Source organism: Ochlerotatus camptorhynchus, unplaced genomic scaffold, assembly GCF_037179485.1.
Source record: "Ochlerotatus camptorhynchus isolate MF236.1 unplaced genomic scaffold, CSIRO-AGI_Acam_v1.1 ptg000471l, whole genome shotgun sequence".
In the NCBI taxonomy this organism is placed as follows: Eukaryota; Metazoa; Arthropoda; class Insecta; order Diptera; family Culicidae; genus Ochlerotatus; species Ochlerotatus camptorhynchus.
In genome coordinates, this window is record NW_027040957.1 from 909,975 (window position 1) to 933,125 (window position 23,151).

Here is a 23,151-nt window from a genome sequence, read left to right on the forward strand (position 1 = left end):
TTAGCAACTGTTCGAGTAGCGAACTTTTGCCGGCCACCGAAGGTCTTTCTTCGCTGCTGTTAAGCAGCCACCGAAAAATGCTATTAAAATCCGATGTGCACGGAATAAGATTTTCCAACCGAGGGCTTGGGTCGCCACAAGCCCTTATCGTCCAAGAAACACCACCAAGTCTTCAACGAAAGATCGTCTTGCTCTTCGACCTTCTCACCAAGATCCGAAAGATGCACTTCAAAAAAGGCACTAAGTCCCTTCGTAAAAGGGCACTTGGAAAGTTTCACCGTTTAATTCCACCGCACCGCAACGAAAACGACAAAGTCCCTTTTTAGCGGGGAACTTGTAAATATTTCACCCGAGATAGCACACAAAGGATGGGCACAATGACCGTGATGTGTATGAACACAGAAAAGACCGACCGCACGTCCGTTTCTTGTAAAGTGTTATTATCAACTCACTATTAACATATGTACAAATGGTATTTTATGGGGTTTGTGAGATCTACCCACTCGATCTTCGATCGGCGATCGGTAGGTAGAGGCTATTTGCGCATGCGCGCTCTCTCTACTGTCCCCACTCTACAGAGAGGGTTTTTTGTATAGGGTGTAGTGTGGCGCGTGCGACTTTGTGGTGTATATTCGTAATTAATTTTACTACTACTTAATCTACTTAGCTCCGTCTCCAACATTCCGGCCACCTTGAAACACGGAGGTGTTTCAATCATCAACCACGAATTCACTGGTGCAGATGATGATCGATCCGGGGTAGATCCTCGCCATCGACCGGGAACAAAAAGAAGACCAGGTAGATCGAACGACTCGACTTAATATGAATGGAACCGCAATTACCTGAATGCAGAACGGGTGCGCCTCGAGCAAGTTCTCCCCTTTGGGTTGCTCTACCTGGAACACTGATGACTTCAGATGCTTGGGTTAGGTGATGGTAATAGCGCTAGCTTGGCAACAGCACGTACGATGTCCTTCCCTGGTGCAGTCCGTAGCGTCACGACTCGAACAACACCATCCTTGCCCGGATGCAGCTTGACGATCCTACCGAGCGGCCAATTTGCAGGCGGAATATTATCCTCTTTGATGACGACGATTCGGCCGAGATCAACGGTCACCGGTGGTTTGCAGCCTTTGGTAGCCCGTGATTGCAGTTGCTGCAAGTACTCAGGATACCATCTAGCCCAAATGTTTTGAAGGTGCTTTTGGGTTAACTCGTATGACTGCAGACGGTTGTCAGGAACTCCACGCAGATCAGCTTCTGGTACAGCTTGCATGTTGGATCCAACGAGAAAATGTCCCGGTGTCAGGACCTCCAGATCAGACGGCTCACTTGACATCGGCGTCAGCGGCCGGGAATTCAGGCACATCTCGACCTGGGCCAATAGCGTGGTCATTTGTTCGTAGGCGATGTTGGTGTTGCCTACAGTTTTCAGGAGGTGCCTTTTTGTAGACTTCACAGCAGCCTCCCACAGACCTCCGAAATGTGGTGCTCGGGGTGGAATGAACTTCCAACGGATTTCATTCTCGGAACACCAGTTGAAGATTTTGTCACGATCAGCTTGGTCCGTCTTAAGCATCCGATAGATGCGGTTGAGTGCGTGCGATGCACCCTTGTGGTAAGATCACTCACTAGCTCGATGTGTACAGCCTTCGTTGCGAAACAGACGAATACTGCTACGTACGCCTTCGTTGGTGAGCGGTTACGGACGGTTGACTTGATAAAGAACGGTCCGCAGTAGTCCACTCCGCAGATGGAAAACGGGCGAGTTGGTGAGACTCGCGATACCGGTAAATCTGCTGTGCTCTGCTGGACTAGTGTGGGCTTGCTACGAAAGCAAGTGTGGCAATGGTGAAAGACGGATTTTGATAGATTTCTACCGCCCAGAATCCAAAACTTCTGGCGGAGTGTTGCTAGCAGGAGTTGTGGGCCTGCGTGCAGTAGCTTTAAATGAAAGAAACTAGCCAGCAGAGTCGACAGCGGGTGTTTAGCAGATAGCACAACGCGGTGTTTGACAAAATCGGAGAGCGCGGCGTTTCTTAGCCGACCACCGACACGAATGAGATCGTCCTGGTCGATGAATGGGCTCAGCCACTTCAAAGCGGATGAATTGGCGACTCTTTCTCCGTTGGCTAAATCGTTTTTTTTTTTTTTTTTTTTTTTTTTTTTTTTTTTTTTTCCGTTTCTTGTAAACGAACCATAGGTCGCTGGTTCAGATCCGGATCGGAACGGTGCAGCAATGCACGTTCTCGTAGAGAACGGACGTAGCGTAAGCAGAAGGCCGTAACACGACGAAGCTTGGAGAAACTGGAGTAGCGAGCAAACAAATCGTCACAGAAATCGACCTGCACGACGGCCATCGCAACGAGTGGTATTTTGCGAATTTCTTCGACAGTTGCTCCTGTTTCTTCCTCGGATGCGTTGCGATTCGGCCAGGATTCCGGAGCAAGTGACAGCCATTCAGGACCGTTCCACCAGCGCTTGCATTGCAAAAGGTCCACTGGATTCAGACCTCGCGAGATGTCATCAGCAGGGTTATCGACGCCAGCGATATGTTTCCAGCACCTTACTTCAGTTGTATGCTGGATTTGAGCTACACGATTTGCTACGAATGCCTTCCACCGACTAGGCGATGATTGTAGCCATTGAAGAACGGTGGTGGAATCTGTCCAGAAGAAAGTAATGGCAGACATCTTCAGGGCAGCATTCACCTTCTTGTAGAGCTGCGTCGATAATCGTGCAGCACAAAGTTCTAGCCTGGCTATCGAATGACGACTGGACAGCGGTGCAACCTTGGATTTTGCCGTCAGTAGCTGGACCGATACACCGTCACTAGTTTCGGCCCGCACGTAACAGCAGGTCCCATACGCTCCCTTGGAGGCGTCGGCGAAGAAGTGAAGATGGATGCTAACGGCATTAGGCAGCGACACGAATCGAGGAACACGAACTTCGCTCAGTAGATGTAGCGTAGAGTGGAACTCCTTCCATTCCCCTTGCAGTTTGAGGGGGAGAGCGGTATCCCATTCACAAGCTTCACCATTATGCTTCAAGGCCCACAACCGCTGCATAAATAGTTTGGCGACAACGATCGTAGGACCCACGAGACCAAGCGGGTCGAAGATTTGAGCGATGTAGGACATCACCTTACGCTTCGTTAGGACCGCAGCAGGAAGTGGTAGCTGGACCTTGAACCGAAGTACGTCGCTCGATGGTTCCCAGACGAGACCGAGAGTTGACACTGCTTGCTCATCCTGTAGGTCGTGTAGAGGTTTGAGGGCCAGATCTTCCGGTGGAACGTCCTGGAGTACCTCGGGAATATTTGATGCCCACTTCTTGATTGGAAATCCAGCTGCACTGAGCATCTCTGTCACCTGCTGGCGAAGCTGGATGGCAGATTCTACATCGTCGGCACCAGACAGAAAATCGTTGACGTAGAAATCGTGGATGACCGCTTCTACAGCAGCTGGAAATTGGTCTCCATTATCCAGAGCGATCTGCTGCAGAGTCCTCGTGGCCAAGAACGGGGCAGACGCAGTACCGTAGGTGACTGTCTGCAATTCGTAGGTGGAAATCGGATCGGTGGGGCTCTTCCTGAAGCGGATTCGTAGGAATCTTCGATCGCTGGCGAAATGAAGCATTTGGCGATACATTTTCTCCACGTCGGCAGCCATAGCAACGAAGCGAATGCGGAACCTCATTACTAGTGCTTGAAGATCTTCCTGAACGACTGGACCAACCAATAACGTGTCGTTCAGTGAATATCCCGAAGACGTCTTGCACGACGCGTCGAATACGACCCTGACCTTCGTTGTTGTACTCGACTCCTTGAAGACAGCATGGTGCGGGATGTAGCAATGAGGAATGTCATCGTCTACCAGTTCATCAGGCTTCTTCATGTGTCCTAGTTCGAGGTACTCGTCCATGAAGCGGTGGTATGCATCCTTGGTAGCAGGATCACGTTCGAGCCGCCGCTCTATGCTTCGAAGACGACGATCTGCGATTTCCCGGGAGCTTCCTAGGACAACTTGGGAATTGTCGGTTCGAGGAAGACTGACGATGTACCTCCCAGATGGATCACGAGTAGTGGTCGCTGCGTAGTGCTGCTCACAGCGATTTTCTTCGACGGATAGTGGTGGGCCATCGGAGATGGTTTCGATTTCCCAGAACTTCAGGAGTGCCGTTTCTAGAGGATCATCCTTCGTCGAAAGATTGCAGATCCGAGGAATGCATTTTGACTGGTTGGATGCGGTCCCAGCGACAGCCCATCCGAATGGTGTTTCAGTCAACCATGGAAGATCATTTCCTAATGACATCTTCCGACCAGTATGGAGTTCCCAGAAGGCTTCACTACCGATGACGAGGTCTATCCTTCCTGGGACGTGGAACCGTGGATCTGCAAGTGCAACTTCCGGCAAATTCCACGACGAAATGCTGATCGGCATTGTCGGTAGCTCTGCCGACGGATTCTTCAGAATGAGGAACTCTAGCTTCGTTGAGAATTCCTGCGTTCTCGATTGAACCGTTGCGGTGATTGCACTTTTCACGTTTTGCGTGGAGAGACCGATTCCTGCTATGGATATGTCCACCTTCGACCGAGGATTGAATAACCGCTTGGCCAGTGGTTTCGATATGAAGTTGGACATAGACGCCGAGTCCAGTAAGGCCCTTGCCTGATGCTTGCGACCGTGATCATCGACGATGTTCAGGACAACCGTTTCCAGCAAAACCATGTTACATGCAGTTTGAACTGCCATGCTAACGTTGGGTGGAGTGGAGCTCGCACCGGACGATCCCACACTTGTGGATGGAAGCGATTGTTGTACAGGAGAAAATGATGATACGGCAGAACTCGACGATATTTTGGATGGAGCGAAATCGTGCAGCAGAGAATGGTGTCGTTCGTGGCATGTTCGACACGTGAACTTTGAAATGCACTTCTTCGCTTGATGTCCGCTACTCAGGCAGTTCCAGCACAACCGTTTCTGCGTCACGAATTCTCGGCGATATCGTACATCCATCCCGAGGAATACTGGGCAGTTGCGCAGAACGTGGTTGTCAGAGCAGGATAGTGGACAAGAAGCGCTTGAACTGGTGGATGCAGCGGCGTTTGCTGCGAACTTGAACTTGGAGGGCTTCGGTGTGTTACCGGCCACCTTTGAAGATGCCGGTTGCTGCTGTTGATCGTAGCCAAAGGAGTTTAACACTCGAACACGCTGGTAGAGGAATTCTACCAGTTCGTCATACTTGACGTCATCCTTCTCGCTCGTCTTCTCTTCCCAGGATCGCAAAGTGGATTGATCCAGCTTGTATGACAGCATATTTACCAACGGAGTATCCCAATGTTCCACAGGTTCGTTCAATTTCGCGAGTGCCCGTACATGGCGCTGGAAATCGTCAACAAGGCTGTGGATGCGCTTAGCAGACTCCTGCTTCACCGCTGGCAAATCATAGAGTGCCCGGAACAGCTGACGTTTAAGAAAACGGCGATTATCGTACCTCTTGATGAGAGCATCCCACGTAGAGGCGTAATTATCGGCTTCGACATCGATGGACTCGAAGGGCTTTTTTGCATCCCCTTCGAGAGACTGCAAAAGGTATTGCAGCTTGGCGACTGTTGGTATGTCAGCATTGGAGTGAACCATGGACGAGAAGGCGTCTCGGAATGACAACCAACGAGAAAAGTCACCATTAAAACGTGGCAGGTCGATCTGCGGCAATCGTAAGTGGAAGGTGGTTGGAGGAGCAGCCAACGAATTGTTCAGCTGTGCCTGATTTGCATCAACGGGACGTTGGGACAGGAGGAAACCTTTCGCCGTGCAGTAACGGTGCTCAAAATCCACTCTTTCTACTAGATGTTCCTCAAGGTTTTCGGAGTCCAGTCGTTCGATAGTGTCCTGAACCTCCAAATACGCATGGTTCACTCGGTCTAGAGACTCGATTCTCACTTGCACTTGATATCCATCCCGCAGTGCTTCGAAGTCTTTGATGAACTTCTCCACAGCGTTACTGGTAGCGATCAGCGACTCACGCTGGATCATTTTTTCGGCAACCACTTTCTCCTCCTTGGACGGCATCGTAACCGAGCACACGAGCGAAAAACGGAAACGGTAGTAAATCGATAACGAAGCTCCTTCCCGGCGCGAACTACTCGTTTCTTCGCGAAACCGAACCGGCGAGCGCAACACACAAATCGATCGATTCAAATCCTTCCCGTCGCGGTGTATTGGCCTTCACGGCGAAATATACGAACGGGAGAGGGTTGTTTTATTTCGAAAACGATTACTCCTTCCCGTCGCGAACAAACCCAATCCTACGCGGTATCGCAATCAGGGGCGCGAACGGTTTTCCACCTGAGTTGCGTACCGTCTTCCACCAATTGCCACAATGACTATAAAATGCGAAAAAGTCACCCAACTTTCGTCAACCAAATGAAGTTGAATTCAATTTGGTTGGAATTATCTTTCAATTTTAAATGCTACTGCTAGCAACATGCATAGAGATAATATGGAACGGACTCACCAGGTCACCCTATCGGCTATCAGTTGCTTGAAGATGGTCGAATCCAATTCCAGTAGTGATATTTACACCACCGAATTCATCAAGTAGCGTGGAGCCTGCAACCTTTGTTCTGGGAGGACGCTACGACGGCGTCGAAAATGGCTTGATGATGGCGACGATCAGGAGTTCAGTCACCTCCTGTATGACCACACTGCAAAATGGCCACGAAAACTCTTCTCCACAGTTGTACAGAGTAACATCCGCCTTGATGCACTCCCAAGCAGAAAAGGTTTTTTCACTACAATTCACTTCACAAGTTGTACGATTGTTAGTCAATCACGGGCTAATTAATTAGCACCACCGTGATAGTATCGCGCACGCGGTATTCACTAATAATCCTCCACACTATAGCACTGAGGTGTACCCGCCTTGGTAGCAACCTCTGAGCGCGATGGCGCTTTTATGCCTATGACAATGGCCACACTAGACCACTTCGTCTGTTCGCAAATCTTAAGTCACCGGCACTTTAAAGCACTTTTCGACCGCGGGATTGCCTTCGATCCGGCTCGAAGGACCAAAATGTTCGAGTAGCGAACTTTTGCCGGCCACCGAAGGTCTTTCTTCGCTGCTGTTAAGCAGCCACCGAAAAATGCTATTAAAATCCGATGTGCACGGAATAAGATTTTCCAACCGAGGGCTTGGGTCGCCACAAGCCCTTATCGTCCAAGAAACACCACCAAGTCTTCAACGAAAGATCGTCTTGCTCTTCGACCTTCTCACCAAGATCCGAAAGATGCACTTCAAAAAAGGCACTAAGTCCCTTCGTAAAAGGGCACTTGGAAAGTTTCACCGTTTAATTCCACCGCACCGCAACGAAAACGACAAAGTCCCTTTTTAGCGGGGAACTTGTAAATATTTCACCCGAGATAGCACACAAAGGATGGGCACAATGACCGTGATGTGTATGAACACAGAAAAGACCGACCGCACGTCCGTTTCTTGTAAAGTGTTATTATCAACTCACTATTAACATATGTACAAATGGTATTTTATGGGGTTTGTGAGATCTACCCACTCGATCTTCGATCGGCGATCGGTAGGTAGAGGCTATTTGCGCATGCGCGCTCTCTCTACTGTCCACACTCTACAGAGAGGGTTTTTTGTATAGGGTGTAGTGTGGCGCGTGCGACTTTGTGGTGTATATTCGTAATTAATTTTACTACTACTTAATCTACTTAGCTCCGTCTCCAACAGCAACTAAGCATGTCCAAACACACTCAAAGATTATATGTGCAATATTACTCATCAATTTCCATGTATATCAGATGTTGTACGCACTCAGCTACGTTTCCCTTGGTTCCCGAAATTCTGCAAAATTTTAACGAATGTACGGTGATCTGATTATTAAGTACGTATAAATATATCGTTAATGATGTACATAGACTATATGAGTAAGTTTGGCCAGACATGTTTGGATGCAAAATTCAATGTTAAGGTTGTGGTTGATTTGATTTGATTTGATTTGACAAATTTGATCTTCAGATCAGTTTGGAAAATCTCGAACATCTGTTACACATGGAAATTAATTAGAAATGATGAACATACTATAGGCTGTATGAATACACACCAAAAATTTCTGAATTTTACTGGCGATGTAAACATCCATGTATGCAAACATTCATACATGTAAACTTCCTTTTCACGTAAACTACCAGCTTGCAAGAAATGTTGCAAACAAAAGTGGACAGTTGCATACAATATATGGAATATTGCATGACATGTCTCATAAATTTACACGATCTATAATCTAAACTTGTATGATATGTGACGCTCCATTTTAGCTGTGTATGGTTAGACATGTGCGGTATCGTGGGACACTGTTCAAGTCATTGTTGATTTAGTAGATCTTCTTATGAAAACTGCAGCACGATTTGTAGATCGTTCATGTTTCAATATATGCAGACGACATGAAACTTTTCATGGAAATAAACAAAGCATCTGACTTTCAAACATTCCAACATAAAATTGGCGTTTTTTACACCTCGTGTAAAAAAACTTGTTAGAACTTAATGTAAAAAAAGGAATTCTATATCGTTCACTAGAAAGCATGCTATTGTTCATGACACAATTACTCTAGGCCAGAAACCAGTTCAAAGATGTTATCAAGTTACAGACTTAGGTGTTGTTCTCGATTCTAAGTTGTCATTTGCTTATCACTACAATAGCTTTATCTATAAAGCAAACAACATGCACTTTAATGATCCTTACACAATCAAAGCTCTGTACGTAGCATATGTGAGGCCTCTTCTTGAGTACTGTAGCGTAGTTTGGGCTCCATATCATGATACACATGTTAACCGTATTGAGTCTGTTCAAAAGTAGTTCTTGTTGTTTGCTCTAAGCAAGTTATGTTGGGCAAGTTTTCCACTTCCATCTTATGAGTCGCGATGTATGTTAATAAATTAAGATGAGTTCAAAAAGCGAAAAGAATTCGCAGATAGCATTCATAAACGATGTTTTTTCGCAAAAAATTAACAGTCCTGAGGTTTTGGCAAATATTAATTGTTATGCTTCCACTCGCTCACTAAATAATAGAAATTTATGTTATGTTCACAACCAAAGAACAAACTATGCCAGCAATGGACCATTAAATAGAATGATGTCTTGCTATAATGCATATTGCGAATCAATTGATTGAACAATGAGTAAAAGCTCACTTAAAAAGACTTTCTTTTCGAGGTAAGCCAGGCAATAACATTATTTTCTCATAACATACTATAGATATTTTTAATCTCAGTAAAATTGTAAAATAGCACTTCAACCAAGTATTGTAAAACGGTATACACTGATTGATGACAAATAAATAAAAATAGAATATGTTTGCACATGTTTTGTTGCTAAGGTCATTTCTGAAGTCGTAGATGATTTAGTAGACTATTTTACCTAAACTCCAGCGCGATTTTGAGAACCTGGAGCATCTTTTTTTTGTTCATTAATTTATTTGATAAGGCTCAACCGAATTAACTTAACAGAGCCGAGGATTCTTGGTCACTATACAATACATCTTAAAACTATAGTCAAAAGGTACAACACAATAAACACTTTATCTTCCGCTATCCAAAAAGCCTCCTCCATCAGAACTGGAGCCGCTTCCAGTGGTTTCATTGTATGGCAAATTGTTGTACGCCAACGAGGGTCAGAGCGCGTCCATTGCAGCAATGGACGCAAAACGTGGTCAGCACTCACACACTCATCACGAAACGGTTGCTTTCCAAAGTCGACGACGCATCGACCGAAAGAACTGCTGATGAAGAACAATGAGGAGGACCACACAATGGTTGCTGCCGAGTATACAGACGATCGCGTGGCACACATCGAGAGTGGTCTGCTTTTGTCGACAGCCGAGTGAACACTGAACCTGGAGCATCTGATAAACCTGATAATAGATCATACATGATGTGCATTAGCTCTTTGAATCTGCTTGGGCATATTTTGCTACTACAGTAATTACCCGATTTTTTTTTTTAAGATAGGCTCAACCGAATTGACTTCACAGAGCCGAGGATTCTTGATCACTATACAATACATCTTAAAACTATAGTCAAAAGGTACAACACAATAAACATTTTATCTTCCGCTATACAATAAGCCTCCTCCACTAGAACGGGAGCCGCTTCCAGTGGTTTCATTGTATGGCAGAGCGCTTCCATTGCAGCAATGGACGCAAAACGTGGTCAGCACTCACACATTCATCACGAAACGGTTGCTTTCCAAAGTCGACGACGCATCGACCGAAATAACTGCTGATGAAGAACAATGAGGAGGACCACACGATGGTTGCTGCCGACTAAAACGACGATCGCGTGACACACATCGAGAGTGGCCTGCTTCTGTCGACAGCCAAGTGAACACTGGATTACCCGATTATGTCAGGCCCCTTTTTGAAAAGTTTTTCTAATGTTCTTCGAAACCTATGCGCTTTTTCAGTGATCTTATTGCATCAACGTATATCTTAAACATCCATCTTTAAGATGAATGAGAAAAACATTAAAATTACAGTTGTGTTTAATTATTGGAAGATAAAAGTCTGATACGCAGAGGGGCTGTCAGAATCTGGTCATTACTGTATAGATACTATCCCAGTCTTGGTTGATCTAGTTGATTATATTCAAAGTGTTTTTTATGTTACTTCATACGCGAAGTTAACGATTTTCAGAGTTGGTTGGAAATGCTAACATGAAGCTTTAGTGTGATGATTTATTAGCTAGAGAATGATCTTTAGAAGAGTGTAGGTGGATAGTTCCGTTAGAGTACGGCAGTATGAAAATTGAATAGAAGTTGAAAATGAGCGAAGGGCCATTAAAGCGACAGTTTTCAAAAGTCTGATACGCAGAGGGGCTGTCAGAATCTGGTCATTACTATATAGATACTATCCCAGTCTTGGTTGATCTAGTTGATTATGTTCATGTGAACTCCAGGATGATTTGGAGAACCTGTATCTTCTTACAAACATGGAAATATACCACAATTGATGGACTCCAATTTTTTTCCAGAGTTTTTAGCAATATAACCTATTCAATTATTAGTTCTCCAGGATAGTTAGGATGGCCTAGGACATCCGTAAATATGATTTTTGGTTGGATTTGTAATAAACACAATTGAATACAACAACAGTGAAAGGTGTTCTAAAAGTGCATAATGCACATTTATCCTGCAATTCGATTTATAATTTTCAGCTAATCTAGCATGACCATTTCGCTAAATTAAATCAAAAAAACCGTGCACCTTATCGTGGTTCGTGACAATGACCTACTTAAAAATGGCAACCGCCCACGCCGGTCTAGACTGGCGGCTACAGCACAGTACCAGCTTAGTTTCAATTTTCACCTTCTGGCACTACGTCCGACTTTGAAACGATGACCATGATAATAATAAGTGATGAGAATGATATACCACACTTCTATTAGAAAGACTCGCGAGACGTAAAAGGAAGTGATCAATTGTGTGTTTCGTCCAACGCAGCGCAGCCAGCGAGTTCATGAAAGTACGAAAACATCCATCGACTGCGTCGAGACTAACCTGCAGCAATAGCTATCAGTAGGGTGGAGATAGTGGCTGACTAGAACGTTCCAGTTGAGGTGAAAAGTGAGCAGTTTATTTCTGCAATATTTAGAAGTGGCTCGTCGCGTGGCAGGGCAAATTTCAAAGATAAGAAATTCTGTGATACAGTGTCTACAGTGTCTTGTGATCCATCATTCGGAAAATGTGCGGTGGCATTTGTAAATGATAAAATATAAGAGTGTGATTGCGTCAGTTTGTGAGTGTTGCAAACGGGGAAAGACAACATGTCCTCGTACCTGAAGAACAAACTGCTCAAGCGGTCGGGAGGAGTCGACTTTCCCGGACGACAGCAGCGCAGTAGATCGTTGGACGTCGAAGCATTGCAGCGTTCTGGAGTGCACGCGATTCTGCAAGTAAATATACTTCCAAGGGCTAGCTAGTGATACCATCGCAATTATAAAATTGTTCATTACAACTAGGTACTTGGAACGGGAAATTGTGTTGCTACGTTATCCACGCAAAATCAATAATCATCAAAAATATCGACTGTTGGTCTTGTTCGCTTACTTTTACACATGTCATACATGTACGGTCTTGTACAAACATGAAATAAAACACGTTACAAATTGCATCCCAGAGTAGTACATGCTTATGACGCATGGACAAATTAATTATTATATTATTGCCTTCACAGTTTTCTGTTTTTAATTTCATTCCAGGATGTGGGCTCAAACTTGTTTTATAGCGAGGAAAATCCAACTTTTAAAATCTCAGAACCACATTAAATTATCATAATTCCGGAATCTTGAATATTTTTCCAAAGCTCTAGATCTTGACAATTTTGTCACGCTGGCCCATTGAAGGAAGGGTTTTAGGGTTATGTTTGTAGAAGGTGCTAAAGATGAAGGAAATCTTAGAAGCAAGTTATACTATAAATTATGATTTTAATGGGGCTTTTCACAAACAACGGCATATATCTCGTAAAGTATATGAGCTAGGAATTTGTTGTCTTCAGCAAAGTTGCTTGACATATCATTTGCTACAACTTATCGGAAGACAAGAAGTGTCGATCTGCATCAATCAAAAAAAAAATCACTTTTTGGTGGGGTAAATAATCACCAGAATCTTTCAGAATTGCTTTTAATCAGAATCTTTTTTTTTTATGTCTTTATTAAGGAGACTTTCAGCCGTTGGCTGGCTCGTCTCCGACACTAATCAGAATCTTTCCGAACAAACTATATCTCAAAAATCAATGGTTGAGATGCTTTTTAAAAAGCGAATGAAGACGGCAAAAGGGAACACTGTGCTTCGTAACTCGATATCCTCCCTACCTGGAAAGTTCCTTCAATATCAAGTACGGGAGAGTTGTCTGTTGCCAAATTTGAGTCAATATGAGAGATTTTTGTATGACAAATATCCGAAAAGGACTTGTGTATTAAAGATGTCCTGATGAAAAATGTTTGTAGTAGTCTAGAAATACATGAGAAAGTTTTTTATTTCAAATTTCCGGTTCATCTGGCATCCTTGGGAAGGTACCTCCGGAATTTTCTTCCAATTTTATTCGAAAGATTCTTCAGATTTCCGGAAGTTTATGTTTTTATTTTTCCAATGCTCTTCTAATCTATCTGGATCTACATCTTTTCGCTCAGGATGGTTCCAGGATGTTCCATACAACTTGCACCAGAAGATTCGTCCAGGTTCTCCCGGATGTTCCTGTCGACTTCTTCCAAAAGTGCTTCTGGTTTCCTTACGAAACTTCTTCCAACATCATCGATGATTTCCAACATCAGATTCTTGCAATTTATTCTGAAAGCTCCTAGTAACTTCTCCCGAAAGTGTCTCCGGATGTTTTTTCTGAGAGTTCTTTTTAAATTCATTCAAACCTCTTAAAAAAGTTTTCATTTTGTCTTATTTTCCATGCCTATTCTAGCTATTTCCTTACTTTCTTTGACAACGTAATTTTTATGCAAATCGCGGAAATCGTTTCATTCGTTCTTACTGATAAGAAACACTTAGCACTGCTATGAAATCTTTAAAATTTAATTAAAAATAAAGTTTTTTCATCACGTCATTTTTACAAAATGCCCCTCCCTCCTGACTGAAATTCTAGCCTCGGCACTGTTTTGCTAAAATATCGAAAATTTTATAAATTCTCTAGGTCTTAGAATCTTGAAATTTTTGTTATACGATAATATATTGACTGATGTGCCATGTTCGCGGTGATTTTTCGGACAAATGACTCATTTCACTAACTCACTCATGTATTCTGCGCACCTTAAGTTTTGCAAAAGGCGTCCGTGAAACTCTCCTTACACTACTCATAACGTCTTTTGACCTTTTCTTAAAATTTCATGCCAAGCCCTCCCGGAAACTGCTTGAAATTCGCTCGAAATTGTTATACATTCTTTTGTAACCATCTTCAAACTAGACAAATTGTGCAAAGATCTTTTTGTTTTAACTATTTTTGAATTAGATTTCTATGCAATTATTATTCATATTTCCCTGCAGCTCTTCTGAAAATTTTTCAATTGATTTATCAACATTTTTAAAAAATCAGCTGTAGGTGATCATTAGGCGTTGTTTCAGGATTTTTGTCATGCCTAGTCATGTTTGCCGAAGGGTAAATTTTACTTTGTAGGAAAAAGGCTTTTAATTCCCTTAGAATGGTCTCTGAAATTCATTTCGATTTCGTTTGAAGTTCCCTGAAATTATAATCATTATGACCATAATAGTCTCTATAAAACTATCTTAAAACTCATGTTTAGTTCCCCTTTACATTTTCAATGAGATAATTCTTAAAATTACCTGAAATTTTTAGATAAATTCCATTGGAATTCTTCCCAGAGTTATCCTTAATACTCATTTGGCATTCTCGTCATAATTCTCTAACCTCTGGTCACGAATGCAGATTTAGGTGGAATTATATGTTTTGAGCCTGAAATTGAAACTTTAGACTAAAAGCCTCTTCTACAAGTTGTTCCTTATAGCGAGGCCCTCATTTTTATGGCAATTTCTCATGAAAGTCATTTTCTAGAGACTTTTAAAACTCTTTAAGACGAATGTTTTAAAACGAAATGTGTTGTCTGTATCTCTTCTAGTAAAAAAGATATACCCAAATATAGTATAAAGTATGAATAATTTCAAACTGATTTTATATGACTTTAAAAAATAACATACCTCCATTTTTTTCATGTTATTGAGAACAACATACGCCCTTTCGAAAACCGTAAAAAAAACTTTTTTTTTTATTTGCCCCAACCAGAGATACATAACATTGACCTAACATTAACATTTAAAAAGAGCATATTTTTAGTAGAAAAATGTAAATAACTCTTGATCGGCGAAAGATATTGACAAGCCTTGGGCAGCAAAAATTTGCGCCTTCTAAAGATCTAAAAGTTATTTGAAGACACCTTTACTGAGAAATTTGAAATAAGAATACTAGAGCAAAACAACTGTTTTTTTAGAGACACCTAAACTCAATTTAAGAAAAAAGCTCTAAATCGGTTAATTTAAGAGATATAACAAAGTTTTTTTGCGCAAAGCTGCTTTAAATTAGCTCAGCTATAACTTTGCTCCAAAATGTATGCCTTAATTTATTCAAACAAAAAAAATAGATTTTTGATTTAAAGGAGAATAAGAACGACCCTAAAATTCATTGTCATAAAAATGAGGGCCTCACTATAAGGAACAACTTAGTAGAAGAGGCTTTTATTATAAAGTTTCAATTTCAGGCTAAATCTGCATTCTGGACCACTGTGCAATGCTTGATAGTGTCAGAATCTTTCAATTTTTCAGTCCAAGAGACAAGATTTTTTCAATCTGAAATTTTTGAAATACGAAATTTTTACAGTTAAAAATCTAGCAAAGTTAAAGAATGTGGTAAAACTGACCAAGCCTCATAATCTTAACAATTTTGTCAGTAATCTTCGAACATAATTTTAGTCCGAGTATTCATATATTCGTAATCTCATTGTTTTCTAAAAGAATTCCCAAGCTCAATCTATTAAATTCGACCAAGTGTCCTTACAATAATTCGTTTGTAACTTAGATACATTTTCAAATTTTTAGACTTTTAAGATTATTTAAAATTTCAGATCATTCTGAAAATCTATTTTCTGTTGTACTATTGGGAAAATACGGGAAAACCGGGAAGTTACTTTCTTAAATTCAGTGACCACCCTGAAAAACGGAACACTACTCTAGGAACATTATTTTAGCATAAAGATTAGCAGGCTAAGGTGGGCATTGCACCCTCGCTCCGAGGCATGCATAAAGACTGTACTCGAAAAAAGTGAGACACACAAAAATGGTCGCTAAAAATTCATTTTAAGTTGGATTTTCTTCAAACTTTCAGGGGATAAACTACAACATTATGGTTAGGTTTCTACTTCATTCCTTTATTGGATATCCGCTCCATACCCGAATGCCCACCTTGCCCTCGACACTACTTATAAGGTTTTGAACAATAGTGGGGTCGAGTTCTTTTGATACTTTCACCAACTATTTCTTAAAGCCAGCTTGTTCTCTAACACTTTGGGTGTTTCACGAAGTCTGGGCTTCATGATGGCCCAACACTTCTCAATCGTGTTCCCCCCATTGACGTCTTTTGGTAAAAAAACAACATTGTTGTCCCCGCCGCCGTGAGACCGCATGAAGGGTTGGAGGCGCTTCTGGAAGTACTCTGCCGGGTAGATTTGCCTGTCGAGATGTACGGCTGACCCACAGATGGCCTGCCAAACTAAGAACTTTTTGGCGATTTTGTCCACCTTCTTCTTGCAACACCTTCCTGGCCTTCACCGGGTCAGCTGTTTTCGGTTTTCTGCCGCAGCCTGCCCGCCACTGGGTCGTATGGGTCTCCTTGAATAACTTCACCATTCGGGAAATCGTCGAATGATGGATTCCCAGGTGTTTCCCAATCCATCTGTGGGACGCAGTCGGATTTTCCACGACAGCACAAATATTATTTTGGCAGATCTGCTCTTGCTCCGATGCCATCTCAATAACCACTTGACAGATTGTGATGAAATACTGCCAGCGTATACATTCCACTCTTAACTAGTTTCAGACAAAATTTCATAAATTTTTACCCACACAGTAAAAAGTAACAAACTAATCAATGTGTCTCACTTTTTTCGAGTACAGTCTTTAATATGCCTAATGGAAGCGTACAATAACCAATAACCACGCGTAACCTCACTTTTTACCTGTGCACCAACATTCAAAACCACCAGTTTTAATGCCATATTCATACTCGAATCGGTTGAAAAATACACGTAATCTGCTGGTTTACTCGGTATTTTTGCATTGCAAGCAATATTTTGATAATTGTTTATGTTTTGAGAGTTGATGCACAGCTAGATTGAGGTTAAGGAAACGCCACTGTGATTACATATTTCTGAACAATTCATGCCATTCGGTTTCCTGTGGAACAACCTAGAACAACAGGAACGGCATATTCAGTGGATTTATTTATCGAGGTTGATACATATTGCAAAAATAAATCACAACAATCCCTGTTTACCCTGCTAGGCTAATAAGTACGCGCTTTGTACAAAGATTGTCTTCTTCATTTAAATAACCTTAATTCTCGTTTTATCTTATTTCAGCGTGCGGCAGCACAACACCAACAACAGCTGGCAGCTCAAAGTAAGTACCCCTGATTTCCAATTCATTGTATAGCATGTATGAGTGCCAGTGCACATACAATTTCAAATTTGAAATGGCTATTACTGCGCTACATACGAAGTGAAATGTAAACATCGCATTTTCTCCCTTCTATCGACTGCGTTAAAATTGAATTACATATCATCTTTGTGCACATTTGTTGTTGTATGCGTTATCAGAACGTGGTCACTCTGTCAACGAACGTTTTGTTATTATTTCCCGTCGAATGACATATGTGTATTGCTATGTACATATCTCGCGAGTAATAGCTTTATCGCGTCATCAAAGTTCGATGCCGGTTCGATTCTTGCGTGCAAGCAATCAGCTGATTGTGCTACGTGTGTATTCGTGTGTTGTATACAACTTAACGAATGTCCGCTTCCACGTGCAGGTGGCGTTATAGAGTTTGTTTGTACAGTTAAAGACTATATGCAGCATCAAGATCTTGTGGAAATACATCCATTTAAAAATATTTGATGGAATTTAAAATCGGATTAGTGATACATTTAGACTTCTTGATATGACACTCAACGATGAAAAAACTTGCATATTATTATGATCTTCTTAGAAAAGAAAGTTAATTAGTTAATTAATTCATCAACAATGTTAAACATTCTGACTGCAAGTATTCATCATCGTAATTTGCTTTATAATCTGAAACTATAGAAAGAAATAGTTATGTTATGTGTGCACAGACAAACAGACGTAACACTTTGAATATTTTTCACTGTAAAACAATCGTTGCTAAAACACTACCGCAGTCTGTTGTTTACACTATCACGGGCAGTACACTCAACAGATATCAGTAGTGTGTAAACGTTAAGCGCAAGATAATTGACTATGTGCGCCACAGGTGACGTTACTACCAACTAAGAAACATTTGCATTGATAGAGCTTTCTGAGCACAACGATATTTTTATCGATTTCGTAGGCATCCATCTCGATTTTTAAATCAAGATTTAAATTTTTGATCGTTGACATTACATCTATTCGTTGACAGCTCGCTCCCAAACAAAGTCCCACCAAGGGGCGATAAGATGGTGATTTTTACTAATGTAATCTAACTTATTTAAAATAGTTCCAGTGTACCAAAATTGTTGAAATTTTGGATTTCGGTTCCATTTTTAATGCAGATAACGAATATGAATTTACCTCAATACCCCTAAACAACCCAATTGTCTTGTAAATATAGTTTCTAGGGACACCATTATGTCCCATCTAAATTCAGTATTTTAAGCTCATAAGAATTGGTTGGATCATGCGCTCTAAATTTGCAACTATATGTAATGCAACTTGTTCCAAAAAATTCAGCAAGAGGGTAATCGAATCTCTTTTATGCTTTTTTTTCTTATGGGGAAAGTAAAGTTAACTCTTTTATTCATACGGCCCAGCATCATGGATTCACATGAAAATAATAGACAAACTACAACACACACACATGCGATTATTTTCCACCCGAGTAATTTGTGGGGAAAGAGTGATTCGGTTTTCTCTCCCTGTGTACATATTCTGAACCTTTTCTACAACACAGAAACCCACTTTCAATTCAGTCAGTAGGCTTCCACTTGGCAATAACTGCGTGTTATTATTATGTATCGGTGGATCAAAACAGAGAACGTACAAAAATAAAGCGTCTGATGAGTAGTGGGGTGCCGGAGAGCTTATGTCGAACGCACCGTTCTTTTTGTTAGCTCGTTTCGTTGTTTGAGTAAAGGTGGTGAGACACACTCGAACAGGCAGGCAAAAACAACCGTAAATGACCTTGAATTTTCCTACCGCTGCCTCTCCTTTTTTACGGTCCATTCGCCGAAATACTTTGCCTCCGGTCGTTATATAAAATATAGCTATCATCCACTGTGTGTTTGCGTTCGTTTTCGACAGATTCGAAGACCATATGAACGATTGAAAACCGGTTTGCGCTAGTTATGTTCTTGTGTTACAGATTGTTTACGTTGTTCGGTCGGACATGGGGTTGTTTGCTTATAGTGTCATAAGTAGCATCTGAATAGGGTCGAATGTCTTTTACGAAGGAAACTTGCAGGTTGTTAAGCTTTTTTTCCGATGAATACTTTTTAGATGTCAAAAAATGTTACAGCACCAGGATGGTAATTAAGGAAGAGACCTCAATAGACTACGGTAAGCTGTCAATTTTCATCTCACAACTACTGACAACATGGTGCCACCGCCTTCCTATGGGTCAACATATATTTTTAAAAAATGTATGGAGGTTTCAACATATCTTTGCAACAACGATTTTGAACGCGAAAACAGAAAAAAAATATTTGGTAGGTAAAATAAAAGCTACCACTTATACCAATTTTTTTTCCGGAAAAGGATATAATTTTGCATTTTTTTTTTTGTTTTATATATACAAAGTAAAATGCCGTTACTTTTTTTGCTAGTGACGTAGGTGAAATGGCTCTAATGTTGGATCTAAGATTGGACCTATTGCTAAAAATCTGTTATTTATCAATTTTATCTAGATGAACGCGTCATTGGGATGGTACTAATGGATATTTTTGGTGTCTATTGAAAATTTAGTCGATTGCTGAATTTATGTATGGGCCCAAATTAGGGACATTTAGGCTGACATTACATCCATTTCCACACCATTGCGAAAATCAACCAAGCTGGTATTTCATTGTGATAGAACACATCACAAAATAAATGAAAATGAAAAGTTTATCGTAAAGTTTTCTTCTCTGAGGTGTTTTTTTAACAACGAGATTTTTATTGCTGACATTTGTTTAACATAAGCGAAGACTGGCAACTTAGCCAGAATAGAAAATAACAAATTAAGAAGACTGGAAACTATGCCAAATTTCAAAATCCAATTGTTATAGTAGCTCTGAGCTTGAAAAAATGAACGAAAACACAAACCTCGCTTTTGAGGTTGGCATCTTTGCTTTCAAGTTCAAATAAGCGATAGATGACGCGATTATACCTGTCTCATTGCGGTTGTATACGAAAACAGGAGAATTATTTATTGCAGTCTTCTTGATATATTGTCTTCGGCGTAAGGGAAGCCTACCCCATTTAGTTTTAAATCTATATTTAATAGAATTTCACGAAATGAATAAATAAATTAAACCGTGCTAATTTATTATTGATAACTCATTTAGGATCATTAAGAATTTTGTGCCAGCCGGCACGTACGCTAAATTTGGCTGTTTAATGGGAACCATGCGCATAATACGATAAAGTAGCAATTTTACATCTGCTGGCGAATTATATCATCGTGATTTATAACGTGATAGCTTTCGATAAATATGTTCGAATTTCACATTTTGTTGCTAGTCATGTAAGTGATTCATTGATAATCCAACTGCAAATGACTTCAAGCTAATGTGATAATAAAAAGGTAATATAGGGGAAAAGGCTCTTATGTTGGCCTATGGATCTAAGATTGGGCCCATCGCTAAATATCAGCTATTTATCAATTTTAGCTAAACCCAAGATTGTTAAAGTGACTATAATAAAAAAAAAAAAAAAAAAAAAAAAAAAAATAGCTACATGAACGTGCCATTGGGACGATACTAATGGATATTTTGATCGCTATTGACAATATAGTCGATTGCTGAATTTATGTAGAGGCCCAAATTAGGGGCATTTAGGCTAACCGTGAACTAAAAATCACGGCCAGCTATCCAGAACAAAATTTTCTCAAATATACACCGTGAACTATGGTTCACGGCTGTGGTTCACGAATATGGGAACTCTTTTTTTTCCGTGTGAATTTGTATATTGTGTCTATGCCCAGGGAAGTCGAGAAAATTTCCAACCCGAAAGATTCCCTCGACCGGACCGGGAATCGAACCCGCCGCCTCCGGCTTGGTAATACCGTGCCTTTACTGACTAAGCTATGAGGCCATATATACTACATATATAATCTTCAACTTAGCATACTTTAATTAAAATCTCTTTCTCCCTTTACCTCTAACTACCAGCCACATTTTTCACGAAAATGAACCATAGCTGGCACGTTCCAGCACTTTTGAAGTACTGATTTGAAGTATTGAACGGATTTTCCACGCATGGTGCCTTTTTACCTCTATAATGATGCTAAAAATAAATGTTTCATTCTTTCGAAGTGATTTCAGTTTCTAAAAAATACCAGACGAATTTATATATATTTATGACATGCTCCATTTTCACGTCCATGGCTGCTTGAAATCGAAAATGTATGAAATACAAGCTGATAATTTCACACACTTTAAAACAAAAATACCCCATTTTACCCATTGAGAATTGCATATTTATATAGGGTGTCCCAGAATGTCTAAGCACGATTTTGGAATAACCCTGTTTGGTTTAGATGACGTTTAAACAGCTGATTATCACTGTGAATCATTGTTTACATTTCAACTAACAATTCCGTGTATAGCAAGTGTCGGCTCTTTTCATTACCGTCACAGTGCGAAGAATTTCTCTGGAAAAGCGCAAACAGATCGTGCACAAATGGTGCACTATCCCCAACATTTCTCTGCGTCAATTAGCGAAATTGGAAGGTGTCACCATCGAAGTCGTTCGAAACGCGATTCGGAAGTATGGCGAGGAAGCAACTTTCCAGGACAAGCAAAAATCTGTACCGGAAAATTGTTCAAGATTTTACTCACAAAAAAGTGCTTCGGTTCGAGACGTGGCTAAAAAAGTGGGATCCTCGAAGAGTAACGTCCAGCGGGCCAAAGCTAGAATGGGCCTAAAGAGGTATAAGAAGCAGAAGAAGCCAAAGCGGAAGGCTCAGAAGTTATACGACCAATTGCTGTGCGGAAAATCGGTGTGCGTGATTATGGACGATGAATCATACGTTAAATTTGATTACAAAACTCTTCGTGGTGATCATTACTACAACGTTCGTGATGGCAAAAGTGTTGACGACACGGATAAGTTGATTTTTACCGAAAAATTCGGTACAAAGGCTGTGGTTTGGCAAGCCATTTGTGAGTGTGGTATGCTTTCCAAACCGTTTGTGACAACGGAGACAATGACAACCGATTTTTTTTTTCCTCTGTTCGGGACCTAACACTACTGCGACCAGTAAATTGATCTATTGTAGTATATCCCGTGTCCTTAGTTTAGTGCATGTCGTATTACTCCATCACTATTGAGAAATGATGAAGCATTCGATTTTTTTTACAGTTGCCACTCTTGCATTTATCGCAAGGATCCGAGTCTAATTGAAAGGTCCCGCTATTTATACCCTTCGGAGTGTTGAAACACCCTCCAAAGGCGCGCCCCTTTGTCAGTCAAAATTGGATTCCTTAGCAACAAAATTAAGGTATGACACCGATAATGACCATGCATCAGAACCCTAGTCTTAACCACTTCAAACTAGGGAACAACGAAGAGAAAACTAGGAATCACATAGATGAAGACAACTAACTCATTTTTTTTGCCTTGTTTCGAGATCATCCTCGGTAGACAAAGCCGAGTCTTGTCACTATCAACAAGGCATAAAAAGTAACAAGGACTAAGATGTGTTCCTTGGATTACTGAAAAATCCTGTTCCCCTAGTTTGAAGTAGTCGGGACTAGGAATCGGTGGTAGATCTTACATCCCGTAACGTACCACGAAAAGGTGATCTACCCACGTTACGGGGCTACAACCGATGTTTACGTGCGTGAGTGTTTAAACAAGCGTCTGTTACCTATGATCCGCAAACATGACGTCTCAGCGCTGTTTTGGCCGGATTTGGCGTCGGTTCGTTACTCCAAGGACACGGTAGACTGGTATAAAGCCAACAAGGTCAAATTCGTACCCAAGGAGATGAATCCGCCAAATTGTCCCCAGGCCAGGCCAATCGAAACTTTCTGGGTCCTGACCAAAGCATATTTGCGGAAATATGTAAACGTAGCGGTTTCCGTTTTTTTCCTCTGTTCGGGACATAACACCACTGCGACCAGTAATTTGATCTATTGTAGTATA

The 23,151-nt window shown here is 41.3% G+C and overlaps 1 protein-coding gene across 3 annotated transcripts in view; it reads left to right on the plus strand.

The window, feature by feature from the left end:
- SNF4Agamma (SNF4/AMP-activated protein kinase gamma subunit) overlaps positions 1-23,151 on the plus strand; it is a 246,075-nt gene that overhangs the window by 92,389 nt on the left and 130,535 nt on the right. For all 3 annotated transcript variants that reach the window (XM_065235298.1, XM_065235296.1, XM_065235297.1), the window contains exon 7: positions 17,169-17,208. In XM_065235298.1, the coding sequence (XP_065091370.1) occupies positions 17,169-17,208 (40 nt within the window). The remainder of the gene's footprint in view (positions 1-17,168; positions 17,209-23,151) is intronic.